Source organism: Chanodichthys erythropterus, chromosome 5, assembly GCF_024489055.1.
Source record: "Chanodichthys erythropterus isolate Z2021 chromosome 5, ASM2448905v1, whole genome shotgun sequence".
In the NCBI taxonomy this organism is placed as follows: Eukaryota; Metazoa; Chordata; class Actinopteri; order Cypriniformes; family Xenocyprididae; genus Chanodichthys; species Chanodichthys erythropterus.
This window is the reverse complement of record NC_090225.1, coordinates 4,286,504-4,305,000: the sequence shown is the minus strand read 5'-3', so window position 1 is coordinate 4,305,000 and position 18,497 is coordinate 4,286,504. Positions and strand designations below refer to the sequence as shown.

The 18,497-nt window shown below is 37.8% G+C and overlaps 1 protein-coding gene across 2 annotated transcripts in view; it reads left to right on the top strand.

The window, feature by feature from the left end:
* inpp5a (inositol polyphosphate-5-phosphatase A) overlaps positions 1-18,497 on the top strand; it is a 175,473-nt gene that overhangs the window by 64,477 nt on the left and 92,499 nt on the right. Inside the window, exon 5 of one of the 2 annotated variants that reach the window (XM_067385695.1) lies at positions 13,737-13,796. The exons of the other annotated variant lie outside the window; for it this stretch is intronic. Coding sequence (XP_067241796.1) covers positions 13,737-13,796 — 60 coding nt within the window. The remainder of the gene's footprint in view (positions 1-13,736; positions 13,797-18,497) is intronic. 2 annotated transcript variants of the gene reach the window in all.

Here is an 18,497-nt window from a genome sequence, read left to right as displayed (position 1 = left end):
GATATGAGCGGCTCCACGCTCTCATGTGGCCTCAGAGGGGAAACACGTCTGTGACACGCACACGCACCCGTGATCCTACATACACACACGTGTAAGCGCTTGTAAACTGATGCAGTGGTGTGTGTGGTCAGATTGGTTTAGTAGGGGTGAGTAAATCACGTGTGTGTGTGTGTTTGTGTGTTTGATAATGATGTGTGCGGAGCGTGTGTCTGCCCTCGGCCCGTGTGAGTGTGTGTAAGGGCCACAGTGAAGGTGAGGCTGTCATATCGATCTTTTTAGTGCTAAAATATGAGCCACTTTACTCTGCTCCCCAGCGCAGTGATGTGAAAAATAATAACTTGGCCCCAAATTAAAAATATTGATCGCTTAGGAGGTGTTGAGAGCAAATAAACATCCACTGAAGGATTTTTCTCCCCACCCAGCCTCTCTCGTCCATCTCTCTCTCTCTTTCTGTCGGGTCAGAGATGCATTGCTGCACTGTAAACATGGACTGTGTTTGTGTTTTCCTCTGAATGTTCCTCTAGATCTGTTCCAAACCCTTGTGAGCCGCCTACTTAGACAGTATTTTAAGGCATCATAGATGTGCTCCCTGTAATAGACTCCTTATTTTGGCCAACATATCATGTTATAGTATCTGTGATGAAGATAATCTCATAATACAAGGCGTTTAGTGGAAAAAGATGATTTCAGATACAATGCAAGTAAGCATACGGAAGTAAGTGTGTGTGTGTGTGTATATATATATATATATATATATATATATATATATATATATATAAAATATATATATATATATATATATATATATATATATATATATATATATATATATATATATATATATATAGATATATATATATATATATATATATATATATATATATATATATATATATATATCGTGTGTGTGTGTATATGGGTCATTGACTAATAAGGTTTTTAAAAGTAAAACAAAAACATTATGGAGATATAATTAATTTTGAAGTTTTAATAAGTTAACAATGAGATCATGTGGTTTTTATAATCAATTAACACTGCTTTTGACATTTTTTACAAGATGGTCAAGAATGACACTTTTGGTTATACCGAATATATTATGATATTTTCAAACAATGCTAACAGGCTTATATCTAGCTAGCTTGCAAAAGGACAATCAGACATTTTATATTTAGCACAAGTTTTTAAAATATTACAACATTTTCCATGTTTTATAGCGGTTGTACCGAATGACCTGATGTTTCGGGACATGCGTATGAGTGAGTGAAATCATGAATTTTTCAAATAGTTAAAAGAGAGTTAGTTACTTTTCTTCATGACCATGTGGTCCTTTGCAGGTGTCTGAATGATGTCACACCCTGTCACATGATACTGACTGCATGACTTGATCCAAAATGGTCCCTTTATATTGGTTACTCCAAATGACATCAATGAAATTCATTTTTCCGGACATTCTTTCTCATAACAAAGCAACGACTTCTACTATATACATAATGTGTGTGTGTGTGTGTGTGTGTGTGTGTGTGTGTGTGTGTAATATATATATATATCATAATCTAAAATATATGGGAGCAAAATATTTTTTCACCGTATATTAATGCCTATGTAGAATATTCATATTAAACACTTTCTGCAAACAAGTTCTGTTTCTGTTAGCATGCTGTCTTAGAAGGGTGCAGCCTATGTAGTCAGCAGACGTCTTACTAGGTTTCAGACCAGAGCTGAATTAGAGCCAGATCTTTTCCTGTAGTTTTTATGAGCGATGTCTCCTGATCATGTGGGGCGATGTTTGAGCGCATCACTGTCACTCTCTCATCATCTTCTGCGCATCTGCTCCTGACTTCTGCTATATCCTTGCGGTAACGGATGAGCTGCCAGCGGCCCATCAGACGTGTGAGAAAACAATTGGCACAAGGTTAATTTTATTGCTTGCTCCATGCATTTGTGAGCAGCAGGGAGGCGTCCGCGGCCCACGGCCTGATGAATGGCCTTCCTGTGCCGAGGGGAATTAAAATGAGGCCATGTGAAGGGAAACCTGCCTCACTGTCCTGAAATGAACATGAATCCGACACAAACGGCCAAAACACCATTAGGACACTTAAAAAGCGTGAATGTCACTCTTTGTCAGAGCAAGTGTCTGTATGTGCGCTCAAACGCTGTTAGGTTTATGATTTTTCAAGCCAACAATTTCAGTGTCATATTCAGTAATTCTTGTTTTACTCCCATGGTTGTTGCTTTATGAATGGAGCACATTTCATCCAGATGAGAGAGATCTGATCAGCCTGTGACCTTCCTGTTGACAATTTCCTAGAGTCTGAAATGTTTAATTTCAGGAGCGGCCCCCTAACACACACACACACACACACACACACACACACACACACACGCACACGCACACGCACACGCACACGCACGCACACGCACACTCACACACACACAGAGGAGTGAATCACTCAGCCTGCTCATTTCTCTTGGCTCTGGCGGGTGTGTTATGGGCATTCGTTTGTGTTTCCCGTTCACATGGACGCCGTCAGACGCTGCCGCCCTCTAAGAGACTCTCCTTAATTACAGCAAACTGACTTTGCTTACCCTTCATTTGGCACATCTCTCACCAAGTGCATTTGTTTGTGTGTGATGATACACACACACGCACACACACACACACACACACACACTCCATCAGCATTATTAATGCAGCTAAAAGCATCTTAATGCAGCTCATCATTAGGTGTGTGAGTGATCGTGTGTGTGTGTGTGTGTGTGTGTATGTGTGAGAGAGAGTGTGTCGGTGGTCTTGGACCAGCAGTGTCAGGTCAAAGGTTATACTGTCTTCATAAAAATGTGTTCACTTCTGCTTATGAATAAGTTTGATCTTCAATCTAATTTCATGCTGTTCGTCTCCGAAAGCTTAAATTAAAATTAATTTAAAAATGAAATTTTTACAATTTTTCTGGTTTCCAATTTTAATGGTTTAATTAAAGGTGCTAAAGAGGATCTTTTCGTCCACTGAGAAACCAAAGACTGTTACTGAGTTTTTGAAATGAGCGCATGCATAAGAACAACCCCCCCTGCTTTCGTGGGAACGCCTCCCAAAACTCGTGCACAAGTATTGGAACACGAGTGTTTACCACCGGCATTCGCTGTGTCGTGTTAGTGGATTCATTATGTCGGACTCACCGCAGTAACTCATAATCTGCAGTTGTTACTCCTGTCTCCTGACAAAAACATCACATGCGGAGCCTATGGAGTGTGGAAAGTTACTGGAGCGCGCAGCCGCGCTCGTCTCTCACAAGGAACGTCACGGCAGTGATTGACAAGCCAGAGGGCCAATCGTTTATGCGATGATCGTGTAAACGATTGGCTGATGTTTTTAAGGCCCTACCTCGTGCACAGATGATGTATATTAATATTATTCCTTTCAGTGCACATCCTCTTTAGCACCTTTTAAATTCTTATAATAATAATAATAATTTGTAATAAATAATAAATTTTATTTATATAGCCCTTTTCATGCAAAAGATGCAGTTCAAAGTGCTTACATAAAATGATAGTCAAATATCAATAACAACATCATATTCAATAAAAACATATGCATCAAACAATAAAAAGGAGAACAAAAAATTATTAATTATTTATTAATAATAAAAGAGATGGCTAAGCAATTGAATTCATAAAACTTTAACAATTTTAATAATGCATTAAAATGTTAACAATGATAGTGCCTGAATCCATAAAATTTTAATAATTTATTAAAATTTTAACAATAATAGGGGCCTATGAAACATGCTTCCCCCCAATTTGTTTTTTCTTCCAATTTTACGGATTCTGTTTTAATGGTTTAATTAAATTTTAATAATCAAAAAGGTTTTCTATTGAGTTCATAAAACTTTAATAATTTATGAATATTTAGTTTTCAGAAATTCTGTCAACTGTTTTGATTTTTCTGGATTTTTTTTTGGTGTGGAAATTTCAACAATCCCTTTCATTTTTTGGCAAAAAGATTGTGTGATAATTTAAAAAAAATTATTCTATTATTATTATTATTATTTCTTTGATAAGTACATTCTACTGTACAATAGTATTATGTTTCTGTCATAATTTCTTCAAGTTAAACCAAACTTTTATTTTTCCGTTTTAAAGTGAAGAGCTTTGAGTTTGAGTTTGTGTGTGTGTTGATTGTTTTTCTCAAATGAAATGGTGAAATGTGACACATGCCACAGTTTAGATTTTTTTTAATTGTTTATTAACGTTAAATTCAAGCATCACTAGTGCTGTTACTTAACTAAGTGATCAGACACACGATTTTCACCTGCTGGACCATAAACCAGGTGAAAAACCTCCTCTAATCTAGTCGTCAGATCGCTGACTCTGTCTCTCTCCAGTTGACTGTTAGAAATGTTGAATCTGACGGTGAGCATTGATTTGGAAGTCCGTCTGACACCCTCCGGTCACCACGCTAACGGACTATTAATGAGTCGAACAGCGGTGACATGAATCAACGGGCCTCTGATGGATCGCCAGCATTCTGGGGGAAAAATCTGCTGGCTGGAGTGAGATCTCAATAGCGATTAGCATATAACACATTAGAAATGCAGCGCTCCACCTCTGCTAATTAAATACCCAAAGGTTGCATTTGTTGTTCTTATTTATCCTTTATTGACTCGCATTTAATAATTCATTAAGCTGAAGCATTTGGGCCTCGTTACAGTGCTTGATGAAGAGCCCATGAGTGCATGCGGCAAATCCCACAGCAGAGAGATGGAGAGAGAGCGCTGTCTTTTGTCAGGATTTTGGTGATGCATGCAAGAGGCTCTTTAACATGTCAATCGTGTACTTTAATGTTTAGCAGCCAAATGAGGCTCTTAGACTAAACTAGCAATCGTATTTCTCACAGAGACCGTTAGACGTGCCAGACAGCTGGAGAGACTGGCACATGTAATCTGATCTTATAATGTCAACCCGTCGAACTGGGTCTCAAGGTGTATGTCAGGCTTGTGCACTGTTCACAACTGAATGTCAGATTTGAAGTGAATTTGAAGTGTTGAACTTGAGGCAGCAAATAGATGCAGTTTAAATTTAAGTAGAATTACAATCATTTTAAATAAAAGCTCATATAACTAATTTTTAACTAAAAAAGCAATGTTAGTCAAGACAAACATTGAATGTTTGCTTGACAAACCTTGTATGAAAGATTAATAGGCTGGATAGGTGGGATCAGATGGGATGGAAGGATGGATGGGTGGATGGATGGATGGGTGAGTAGATGGATGGATGAATGGATGGATGGGATCAGATGGGATGGATGGATGGATGGGTGGATGGATGGATGGATGGGTGAGTAGATGGATGGATGAATGGATGGATGGGATCAGATGGGATGGATGGATGGACAGGCTTGTGGGTGGATGGATGGATGATAGGAGGGATGGATGGATGGATGGATGGATGGACTGGTGGATGGATGGATGGACGGGTGGGCGGCCGGATGGATGGATGGAAGGATGGATGGACGGACGGATGGACGGGTGGTCGGGTGAATGGATGGAATGGTGGATGGAAGGATGGACGGGTGGATGGATGGATGGACGGGTGGGCGGCCGGATGGATGGATGGATGGATGGATGGACGGATGGACGGGTGGTCAGGTGAATGGATGGATGGCTGATTGGATGGATGGATGGATGGATGGATGGCTGATTGGATGGAAGGATGGATGGTAGGAGGGATGATAGGATGATAGGAGGGATGGTTGGACTGGTGGATGGATGGATGGACGGGTGGTCAGGTGAATGGATGGAATGGTGGATGGATGGATGGACGGGTGGATGGATGGATGGATGGATGGACGGGTGGGCGGGCGGATGGACTGGTGAATGGATAGATGGATGGATGGATGGATGGATGGACGGGTGGTCGGGTGAATGGATGGATGGCTGATTGGATGGTTGGAAGGATGGCTGATTGGATGGAAGGATGGATGGATGATAGGAGGGATGGACGGGTGGTCAGGTGAATGGATGGATGGATGGATGGTGGATGGATGGATGGACGGGGGAGCGGGCGGATGGATGGATGGATGGATGGACGGGGGAGCGGGCGGATGGATGGATGGATGGATGGATGGATGGATGGATGGATGGATGGACAGGCGGATGGACTGGTGAATGGATAGATGGACAGGTGGATGGATGGATGGACGGGTGGTCAGGTGAATGGATGGGTGGATGGATGGATGGATGGATGGATGGACGGGTGGGCGGTTGGATGGGAGGGAGGATGGATGGATGGATGGGCGGATGGATGATGGATGGACGGGTGGATGGATGGATGGATGGATGGATGGACGGACAGGCGGATGGACTGGTGAATGGATAGATGGACAGGTGGATGGATGGATAGACGGGTGGTCAGGTGAATGGATGGATGGATGGATGGACGGGCGGATGGATGGATGGATGGATGGATGGATTGACGGGCGGATGGATGGATGGATGGGCAGGCGGATGGATGGATGGATGGATTGACGGGCGGATGGATGGATGGATGAGCAGGCGGATGGATGGATGGATGGCTGGACGGGCGGATGGATGGATGGATGAGCAGGCGGATGGATGGATGGATGGCTGGACGGGCGGATGGATGGGCAGGCGGATGGATGGATGGATGGATGGACGGGGCGGATGGATGGATGGATGGGATCATATGGGATAGACCAGGGTTCCTCAAATCTTGCCCTGGAGGGCCAATGCCCTGCACAGTTTAGCTCCAACCCTGATCAAACACACCTGAATAGGGCAGCAAGCTAATCAAAGTCTTCAGGATCACTAGAAAATCACAGGGTTTGAGGTAAACTCTGCAGGGCAGTGGCCCTCCAGGACCGGATTTGAGGAACCCTGGGATAGACGGATGGATGAACGGATAGATATGTAGTTATGTGGATTGAGCAAATAGATAAAAAGATGAATAGATATATAAATGTATGGATAGAAAGATGGATAGAAATTTGGATGGATGGATAAATAGATAGGTATGTAGGTAGTTAGGTAGATGGATAGATTTGCATTGCATTGCTGAACATTAAAAATGTAAAAATAAAAAATGTAAGTATTTTATTATCCAGAGCAAATGACACACCGTGATAGTAATTTCAGTTACTGTATAGTTTTTTACATGATGCTCGTGAGTCTCGGGTCTGTCTCTGTCCTGTTGTGCGTCTCTAAGCTTCAGTGGTCAGTGTGGCAGTAAATGGTCATTAGGAGAGAAAAAGACTTTACAAATAAGGTATAATGTAGTTAGTTGACATCGCAGAGTGTTTGTGTGCTCACTTAGAGGCCTTTAACCAGCCAGCTGTGCAGAAGTGTTAAATGGAGGTTTGTGATGACACCCTTTAATGAATGAGATTCATCATTCTCATTTCCTCACGTAAATGAACGGCAGAGGTTAATTAACACTGCTGTTTAGTGCTGGTGTAGCATCAGTGACCAGCTCTAGAACCAGATGATTCACACTTCATACTCATGTTTTATTTCACAAACCATCAGAATGATTTCAAAATGAGAGAAGAGCTAGAATCAAACATAGAGCTGAGAGGTGTGATGCTGCCATGATGCAACATACAAATATTTATTAGCTATTTGACAACAGTTCATTATTAGTTTGATTGTCTTTTATAATGTTTTATAATGAACCCTTTTCACAGACTGCGATGCATTTCCAGTTATTAGCATCATACATTTATCAAATTAACAAAAAAATAATGTATATTTTTAACACTACTGTAAACCCTAACGCTCAAAATAATTAATTGGTTTAAGTAGAACAAACGTAAACTAATGACTTCAGTCAAATTGACTTTTATGAGTATTTAGCACTTTCTTTTTCTTTTGAGTTCACAGAACTGACATATTTTAAGTAAACTGAACTGATTCATTGTTTTGAGTTTTATGAACTCATTTCTTTTCATTTAGAAGAACTTAAGTTTAACTGAAACTGGGCTGGGATTTCTATTTCCCAGCATGCTTTGCCTATGGCACTCAAAGGGAGAGTAAATGCTAAAATTAAATGTTATATAATGTTTTTTTTTGTGCAGAATTAATATTAATGGGAGATTTAGTAGTGATTAATGTTTTGTTGTGCTAATTTAGAAGAGTTTCTGTTAATATGGGTTTTTGGAGAGTTACCATCATGGTGACAAGTGGTGCATGCGGTTTGATTTAAGAGCAATGTTAAATACTTTATATTGCTGTACTCATTCAGCAAGTGCTATACCATTCTGTTGTTAACATGTTAGCAAATTAGAAAGTCTAAAATTAGCTTGTTATAACTAGTTAAGTTTACACTAATAAAAAAGTTTACTTTGAGATTACGTGATAATTTTAAATTAAATGTATGAATTAGTACACTCAAATATTTCAGTTTAAGAACAAGAATGTATGAGTGCAAAATAAAAATCTGCCAGTTCTGCTTCTACTTAAACTTTGAATTTCTTAACTTAAAAATTGTGATGTAACCAACTGCTTTAATATTTGTAAGTTTTGCCAACTTATTCGGGTTTATAGTGATATATTAAATTGCAGAAAACAATTTTTTTTAGACAGCTTATGTTTGATGGCAAATTTGATGTCTTCCTCTTTTCTGACTAACATAATCAATACCTTTTTCCACTTTTGTAAAGTCATACAAATGCTATAATGGATTTTTGTCTTTTTTGTCAAAAATTATATGTGAAAAGTGTCCAAATGAAGCTGTTTTTGCACTGATGTCAGATTGATCATTAATCCTTAAAATTTATACCAAAATGCACGATTTTAGTCATTCCTGTGCAGTTTCGTTCTAGATTCCAGTGCGTACGTTTCTGTCTCAGTCGTGTTCCTCTTCTTCTCGTTTAGAGCGGCCGTAATCAGGTTTGGTTCTGTAAATCAGATTAGCGTGATCGTGTTATCCCGCTGTGGAATTGGAGTTGTTGCTCGTCTGTCAGGAATGAAGACTTCATCTGCTTCCGTTAGTAAAGCACTAGTTTAAACACACATAACCAGACCGGCTTTCAAGTGCACTGCCGCCCACCTCTGCCTCTCCTCATGAGCAAATAATGACATCTGAATCAAACATTAACCGGCTTAATTACTTGGAGATTGTCATTTTAATTTACACTGATATAGTATTGATCACACAGACAGAGATGAAGGGCTGATGTGGAATTAAACCAGGGCCGCGGCGCCTCCGGGGGCTCGTCATTGTCGTGATATTTCCTCCTAATGAACTGACGGCATGCGCCGGCATGAATCCAGGCCCGGCTGGAAAACAGGGGAAATAATGGGGTTTGGCCAGCCGCAGCGGGTTACTCATTCGCCGCCATGCACCAAATCTCCCGTGATTCATGCGCAGGGCCTCCGTGTTTGCCTGCTTCATCCCGCATGCCTGACCTTTTCGCAGTTAAAGTGTATATATATCCGTCCGCACACGCGGCGTCTACAGGGACGCGGGCGGACGGGGCCCGACATCTTCAGGGACCCATCAGCGACTAATCCAAACATCCCGCAGACAGGGGAGTGTGTTCCCGGCCGCTCGTCTCGCGTATGTCGCTCGTGATTCTGAGGAGAGAGAGTCACGTACGTGCGGTTAATGCCGCAGAGAAATCGTTATCTTCATTCCAGACCATTTCTCACAAGGTAAAAGTCATAATGGTGTTTTTCCTGCCCTCAGATGGTCTTATTGGTTCAATGGTCATTGACCCCGTCCAGAAGTTTACACCTCCTTACAGAATCTGCATGATGTGTACCATTTAGAGGGATCATAAAAATGTTGTGTAGTTTATGTTGTCTTGGTCTGATGACATTAGTATTTCCATCTGTTTCACAGACACAGTAATATCAGAACTGACACACTTGATTCTTCTGATGGTCTGTATCTTACTGTGTTGTGATAGTCTCTGTTTACTAGGTGTGTTTACCTGTGCATTACAGTCTGCATGCTAAATCAGAGAATTGTCATTTTTGTCTTGATGACATCTAAAAAGGATTAGCATGTTGATTCATGGATTAATTGCAAAATTTATCATTTGCACGTTTTGTCTTGTCAATTTACACATTCAAGCAATTTTAAACCTTTCAAGCGCAAGTAGAGGAGAAAGAGAACTCAAATCAGTACTTGTGCACTGTTATCTGTGCGCACAGCTGCGTTTCAGTCACTGAATTGAGTTCTCTTTTGCTTGAATGGACACAAACACACAAAATGATGTCAAAACACCCGTCTCGGCAAGTATTCTCTTAAACACAGCCGGTTATGTCTTAAGTGAACATAAAAAGTTGAGAATGAAATCAGATGTGTATCATTATAATGTACAGAGCCCCACATGTGACATGCAAGAAAAATATATGTATATTGTAGCCATGAATTAACATTTTGTTCCTACGACTTACTAATACATCAGCACGTTTTACTAATTCTTTCCCTCGTTTTAAGTAATTTGTGTGCACAATATAATTTATTCCCCCACTTTGATTTAACTAAAATGAGGAAACAAATTATATTGTGTACACGATTTACTAAAACGAGAGAACAAACACTTAATTTGTGGCCACTGTGGAAAAAAAAAAAAAAAAAAAAAAAAATATATATATATATATATATATATATATATATATATAATTTTTTTTTTTTTTTTTTTTTTCACAGTGGCCACAAATTAAGTGTTTGTTCTCTCGAATGCATTGCAACATTAAGGTCTCCTGTTTGGGAACACTTGAGTTTCCCTGTGAATTACAAAACAACGGACAAAGACAGATATAAGACAAAGCAGAACACAATGAATACAGCGTTGTAGCTTAACCACCAATAATCGCAATAAGCTCTGCGTTTTGTTACTTTCGATAAGAAACAAAGCGTCATCCTTCAAATTCTGTCCACAAAATTCAAACAGAAATGCTGTTTTGACACGCTTTGATTTGGCGTGACAGGAGCATCTTATAGGAGCATCAACCGGCAGCGTGGAGGACAAGTGAATGCGATCATCTCCTCTTTAATACTAGTTACAGAATGAACATGAATGAACATTCAAAGGTATGTTGAAAGGTACAGTACAACTTACTGAAACGGTCATACCTCATGTAAACACTCAATCAAGTGTTTTAAATGGCAGAAAGACGTCAATAAAACAGCTTGTAAACAATGTCACGCAGCATTTACCTCAGAAAAGCCATCCAGTGTCCACAGGTTATTAGTTTGGAAGAGAAATGAACTCTCTTGCTTAATATATGCTTTGTATTAGCTTATATATTCATTATATTTTAATTAACCTGTTAGTGATGTCTTGATTATTTAATGTATGTTTAAATAAATATGTCGTGAAAATGACAGCCACTGTGTAGAAATGATTATATTTCAACAACAAATTGGAGTAAAACATAATTTTATTAGTTAATGCAAAAACTGCCTTATGTGCAGCTTACACGTTTTCATATAATTTGTTATTTGAGTGTTGATTATTATATCTAAAAATAAATAGCAATTGAATTTAGGCTAATAGTTTAGGCTCAGTTGTTAACCTTTAATATTGTAGTAGCATAATGTTCAAGTAAGGGCTCCCTATGTAGTTTATAGTATTAACAGAGATGATTTTTTTTATCCTTAAGAAACTTTTAGTTATAATTTAATTTAATATATTTGTTCAGTAAACTACTGTTTAATAAAAAAAAAAAAAAAAAAAAAACAATTTGTTTAGTTTTCTCCCCACCTGCTGTACCGAATATGTACTGAACTGTGACTTCAAAACCAAGGTGTGTGTGTATATATATATATATATATATATGTATATATATATATATATATGTATGTGTGTGTGTGTGCTTTAAGTAATAAATGGAAAGCAATGTTACATTTGCTCCCCCAATTTTTCTTTTCCGATCCAAAAATGATCCAATCCATGACTCAAAAACCGTAATATGACCCAAACTGCGAGTTTGATGATCTGTTACACCACTAAAATGTATGTAAACATGCATCACACCACGTCACACTTCACCCTCACAGGAATCTTCACAGGCACGTTGAGGTAAAACATAAGGGTTTACATTAGTGACCAAGCATGTCAGCTCTAATGTAAACATTAATTCCAGAAGTTAAATCCACTGCATTCCCACTTGATTTCAAACTGACTCAGCCCTCAGAATGGAGCACACACACTCCACTGATATCTGAATAATCTGCTTTAATGACACTTGTTTGAAATAATCTGCATTATAGTAAATCATAATGAACTGAAGATGGTAAATAAAGGCACTCACTGTGAGCTAGTCTGAATCTTGTGTCGTTCTGGAGGCCTTTGGACCGTTTCTTCACATCTCCGCGTTTCTGTAAGCGGGTGAGAAGTGAAACTGTTTGTATAATGGCTTTAGCTGTATTTCATCATATTACCTGTGTCAGGACGGTCTGAGGTGAAGACCACGCTCTGGGTTCTGCTGGCACCGGACGCGTGTTCTGGTGGATTGTGGGATATGTTCAATACCCATAATGGGGTTGGCAGGCGCTGCGTGTCCTGAGCTTTTCACTCGTCTGCTGTTATCCGATTGCTTTATTCTATCACTCTTGCATTGTTTAGTTAAACAGCGGCACATTTACATGAACCTGTAAGCTTCGACCACCACTTAACAGAATTAACAGCTAGACAACCCTTCCTTCCATCCTTCCTTGTATTTATGTGATTAAATAATAAAAAAAATGAATATTTAATCAAATATTGATTTTATTTGTTTAAATAATATTTATTTAATATGTATTGTTAATAAATACTATGAATAACAGTTTATTTATAAGGAATAATCGCATATAAGTGTTTTTATATTTATTTATTATTTATTTATTGCTCTTTTTTCCTCACAATTTGTATTTATTTATATTTAAATAATAAATAATTATAATAAACAATGATGTTAGTTCTTTTCTTTTTTTGTTTCTTTTATTTATTTATAATTAAATAAAGGTATTATTTATATTTAAATAATATTATTTATTTATTTATAATAAATAAACAACCTAATAGTGATGTAAAATGAATAATACTATTAATTTATTCTTTCTTTTTTCTTTTATTTCATTTTTATTTAGTTCTTTCTTCATTTCTTTTCTATTTTTTATCTGTTATCACTCTTTCCCTTGTCTTTCCTTATTCAGTTGATATTTGATATTAATATGATAATATTTAAATATAATATTATAAATATTTGTAATATAATATTTATAATAATTCATATTTAATGTTTAATATTTAATCCTGTCCATTGATTTCTGTAGGTCATCAGTGGTTTATATTCTCTCATCGCTGTAGTTCTAATCACTCAATCTAAAACAGAATTGCAGAACTTCCTGTTTGCACATTATAAATATCTGCAGAAAGGAAACATTAAACAATCAAACGTCCTTCACGTCTTCAGTATGTGGAATGTTTTCAGATCCCAAACGCCTTATTATATCTCTTAAAAACAGATTAGTCTCATATGGGTTTGTGATTATTCTTTAGTAAATGCTCATCATGCCACTGAAATGATCTCGGCCTTCATTTTCTAACCGTATTAAAGATGCACAGGCCAATTGATTTTAAATGGCTCTTAAGTGAGCTCATGAAGATGAAGATGGTCTTTGTTTCTCGTGTCGTGTCCCGTCGAGGGCTTTGGCATCTCTCACACTCATAATGAAGCTCTTTTTCTGCTGCCCTGGACCTTCCTTCATTGATTTTTTTTTTTCAGGAAAATGAATCCAGTGCCTTCAAGGTCAGCGAGTTCAGACAGAAACCGAGGAGCATGAAGGTGATTACAGATATTTCATAGACGGTGTGGACATTTTCAGGCTTTTATTTATACTTTATTATTATTTTAAAGGACTATGTTTTGACATGTCCAGATTCAGTGCAAACTTTGATGACGTTTATAAGCCATATGTAGGTTGAATACTTTCAGATCTACAACGAGAGAGAGAGTTAGTCAGAAATGTGTAAATATACTGCAGATCTATGGGTTTCTGAGCTTGTTTTTTTGTCCGCAACAGAAAAAAAAAAGATCAGTTTTGATCAGTTAGTAAATTATGATTAGTAAAATCCCTGAGATCATGCAAATCAGCATATTAGAATGATTTCTGAAGGACCATGTGACACTGAAGACTGGAGTAATGATGCTGAAAATTCAGCTTTGATCACAGAAATAAATTACACTTTACTATATATTCACATAGAAAACAGCTATTTAAAATTATAATAATATTTCACAATTTTTACTGTATTTTTGATCAAATAAATTCAGTCTTGATGATCAGAAGAGACATAATTCTTTCAAAAACAGAAAAAAAATCTTAATTATTCCAAACTTTTGACCTCAAGTGAACATTAAGTGATTTTGGTGTCAGTTTGTACAGTAATAGTATATTGGTTTTGTCAAGAAGAAATGAACTGATATTAATCATGTGATGGACAGTTAATGAACTAACAGAGCGTTGTTTATCTGTTCTGAACGCGTTTCATTAAAGCACCTGGTCCAGCAGATCAGAACCCTTCAGAAAGTCATGCTCATACAGCTATAAACTAAACATAACCATATTTCAGCATTTAATTCTGTCCAAGTGGACTTCAATCACATAGAAAGGAAACTCCAGTCCACATGTTCCATGTTCTGAATGCTTCACTTGTGTTCAGAGGCCGATTGGCCAATTAGAAACTCATTAAAGGCCTCTATAATTAGATTGGATGTTATGCTCCTTTAGTTAGATTCAGCTTCTTAATGTTAACTGTCTAATTACATTCCTGTGCGTTTGTGCAAACATAGAGCAGAGTTTCAGGCTGAAGATGAAGGCTGTCTGTAGTCATTCCCATGAACTTTATTTTCGGTATGAGATGGTCAAAATGTGGGTCATTCACAGGCAAATCTTGAGACACTTATTTGTTAAATGAACTGGTCAATGGAAACATAGAGGAGACTCAAACAAGACCTCATTTATCTTAAGTTGAACTCTTGCTATTATTGAGGTCGACTAGTGAGTCCATCTGTATCGGTTTGTCTTACAGCGTTTTCATAATCAGACGAGATGCCGGGACACGCGTTAAAAGCATCCTTTCCATGTTAATCAGAGTTTTTGTCCTAACCAGCCGCAACGGCGATACGTGACACTTCTATTTTAGAAACGGTTTCTTTTTTTCTGTGACATTGCGGCTGGAACACAGTATGTCAGTGACAATCTCAGGGACTGATTATGTGCTTTATGTAATGTTGTAATGAGTCCTATGTGAATTTGAATATCATCTATGATATTCGATGGATAATTCACCTCAGATCTTGAAAATAAATGAAAGGAAACAAGACCATTGAACAGATTGTTTGTCAGCATTTATTTTTAATAATGCTAAAATGATTTAATATTTATGAATTTGATTACCTACTCATCTATTTGGCTTCGCTCACTCTCTCTTCCGATTGGCTGTGATTTTGGATTGATTTGGTTGTGAGCGCAGTGCGCCTGCAGAGGCTCCGCCCACACTCTCTTCTGATTGGCTGTGATTTTGGATTGATTTGGTTGTGAGTGTAGTGCGCTTGCAGAGAGGCTCCGCCCACACTCTCTTCTGATTGGCTGTGATTTTGGATTGATTTGGTTGTGAGTGTAGTGCGCTTGCAGAGAGGCTCCAGCCACATGCTCTTCTGGCTATAATTTTAGATTGATTTGATTGCGAGTGCAATGCATTTGCAGAGAGACTCCGCCCACTCTCTGTTCTGATTGGCTATGATTTTTGATTAATTTGGTTGCGAGTGCAGTGCACTTGCAGAGTGCCTCCGTCCATTGGCTGTGATTTTGGATTGATTTGGTTGAGTGCAATGTGTTTGCAAAGAGGCTCCGCCCACCAAATCTTCTGATTGGTTGTGATTTGTGATTGTTTTTGGTGCGAATGCAGTGCGCTTACAAAGAGGCCACATGCAACCACATGCTCTTCTGATTGGCCAAACATGGATGCAAAATTCTCTTAATTTTGATAGATATTTTTTAATAAAATTAAAAAAAAAAAAAAAGTGTAGTTATAGAAATAGCCTAGTCTAGTAATATAATTTTTATTCTGCTTAAAGGGTTAGTTCACCCAAAAATGAAAATAATGTCATTAATTACTCACCCTCATGTCGTTCCACACCCGTAAGACCTTCATTAATCTTCGGAACACAAATTAAGATATTTTAGTTGAAATCCGATGGCTCCGTGAGAACTCCATAGGGAGCAATGACATTTCCTCTCTCAAGATCCATAAAGGTCCTAAAAACATATTTAAATCAGTTCATGTGAGTACAGTGGTTCAATATTAATATTATAAAGCGACAAGCATATTTTTGGTGCATCAAAAAAACAAAAAACAAAATAATGACTTGTATAGTGATGGCCGATTTCAAAACACTGCTTCAGGAAGCATCGTAGCACAATGAATCAGCGTGTCGAATCATGATTCAGATCGAGTGTCAAACTGCCATCTGCTGAAATCATGTGACTTTGGCACTCCGAACAGCAGATTCGACACGCTGATTCATTATGCTCCGATGCTTCCTGAAGCAGTGTTTTGAAATCGGCCATCACTATATAAGTCGTTATTTTGTTTTTTTTTGGCGCACCAAAAATATTTTTGTCGCTTTATAATATTAATATTGAACCACTGTACTCACATAAACCGATTTAAATATGTTAATTTTAGGACCTTTATGGATCTTGAGAGAGGAAGTGTCATTGCTCCCTATGGAGGCCTCACTGAGCCATCGGATTTCAACTAAAATATCTTAATTTGTGTTCCAAAGATTAACGAAGGTCTTACGGGTGTGGAACGGCATGAGGGTGAGTAATAAATGACAGAATTTTCATTTTTGGGTGAACTAACCCTTTAATTAAATTCAAATTCCAGTTCTACACCAATTCCTATTTAAATCAGATTGAGGAATTGAATTTGGCGTCTAAAAGGCATCCCTAACAAACGCTTACTCCTCTAGCATTACTGAACAGGAAGTTGTGAGGGAAAGTTGCAGGAAGTTCTCTTATTTTGCAGTGCTCTTGTGTTCTTGGATTCTGCTGTAATCCCATGATCCTTTGCTCGCTCTCTCTCTCCCTATTATTTTGAAAACACAACAGAATTTTTTGGATTTTTCCCTCCCAGTAGTGCTCTTGATCTTCTTTCAGCGGTCGGTTCCGATACGCCGATTGCACCAATAAATTGAAAGAGTGTTTGTGTCGTGAAAAGCCCCTCCACATTTCCTTTGCATGTCGTTATTATTACACAAATAAGCCCATGACATAATTTCAGCGATCTGAGAAAAGCGCGCCGCCATTTACATGCACTTCTCAGCGTCTTTCTCTGGGGCTCGGCTGATGCACTGAGGTGTAACTAAGCTAGCATGCAGGATATCCCACCATTTAAATCTAGCCTGGCCAACTTTACATAACACATCATCGGCAGGCATTGGCTTTTACATAAAGACAAAGAATCCGCCACCGCCGTCCGGACTCGGGACTTAGCGGATCTGGCTTTCGTGCTAAAGCTTCACGGATCCGTGCTCTCTGTTTGTGTTCGTTTGGAGAGGAAAGAGCTTTTTCTGCTTTTGCTGAGCTTAAGTCTCTCAGCTCTACACATTTCTAAATAGCGCTCGATTAAAGCACCTCACATCAGGCGTTCGATTGGCTGCAGTCCCTGCGTGTCTAAAACTCCAGTTAATTTTAGGACGTTATGGAGGGAAGGGAAGAATGAGAAGGAAAGAAGTGAAGTGGACTGATGTATGATACTGAGATGTCTCACACCTTTATATTTTATTGTGAATATAAAGATGTATCATATTAGACAGTTTGTCATGGCAAGGCCATCATGAGACTTTAGACGTGTTATAGATCCATAATCGCACTCTGTGCTCACTGCCAGACAACCAATCACCGCATCAGACTGTGTCTGAAACACACTGACAAACCAGTGCTGTACATCATACAGAATTACATTCAGAACGCCTTCAATTCCATTTCAATTACTGGGGCTTACATTACTGTAGAGTTCAGCATGCAAACTTTAAAACAATCAAGTAGAATTAAGATGGCCCATTATCATTACTTCACCTTATTTACATCTTTACTTGTTTATTTAAATATTTAATTAATTATTTGTTTTATATAAATATTTCTTTAGTTATTTATTTACTCAATTTATTTACATTATTTTCCTATTTCCTTATTTATTTACGTCATTTCCATAGTTTATTTACTTAATTTATTTACTTTATTTTCCTGTTTCCTTAGTTATTTACTTAATTTCCATAGTTTATTTCCATATGTTTTTACTTATTTAATTATTTACATTTTGTTTATTTATGCATTTAATTTAGTTGTTTATTGACATGTTATTTTATTTAATTATATTATTACCTAATTATTTATTTATTTTATTTATATAGTTTTTACATATAATTATTTTATTTACCTATTTCCATATTTAATTATTTACTTATTTTCTTTAT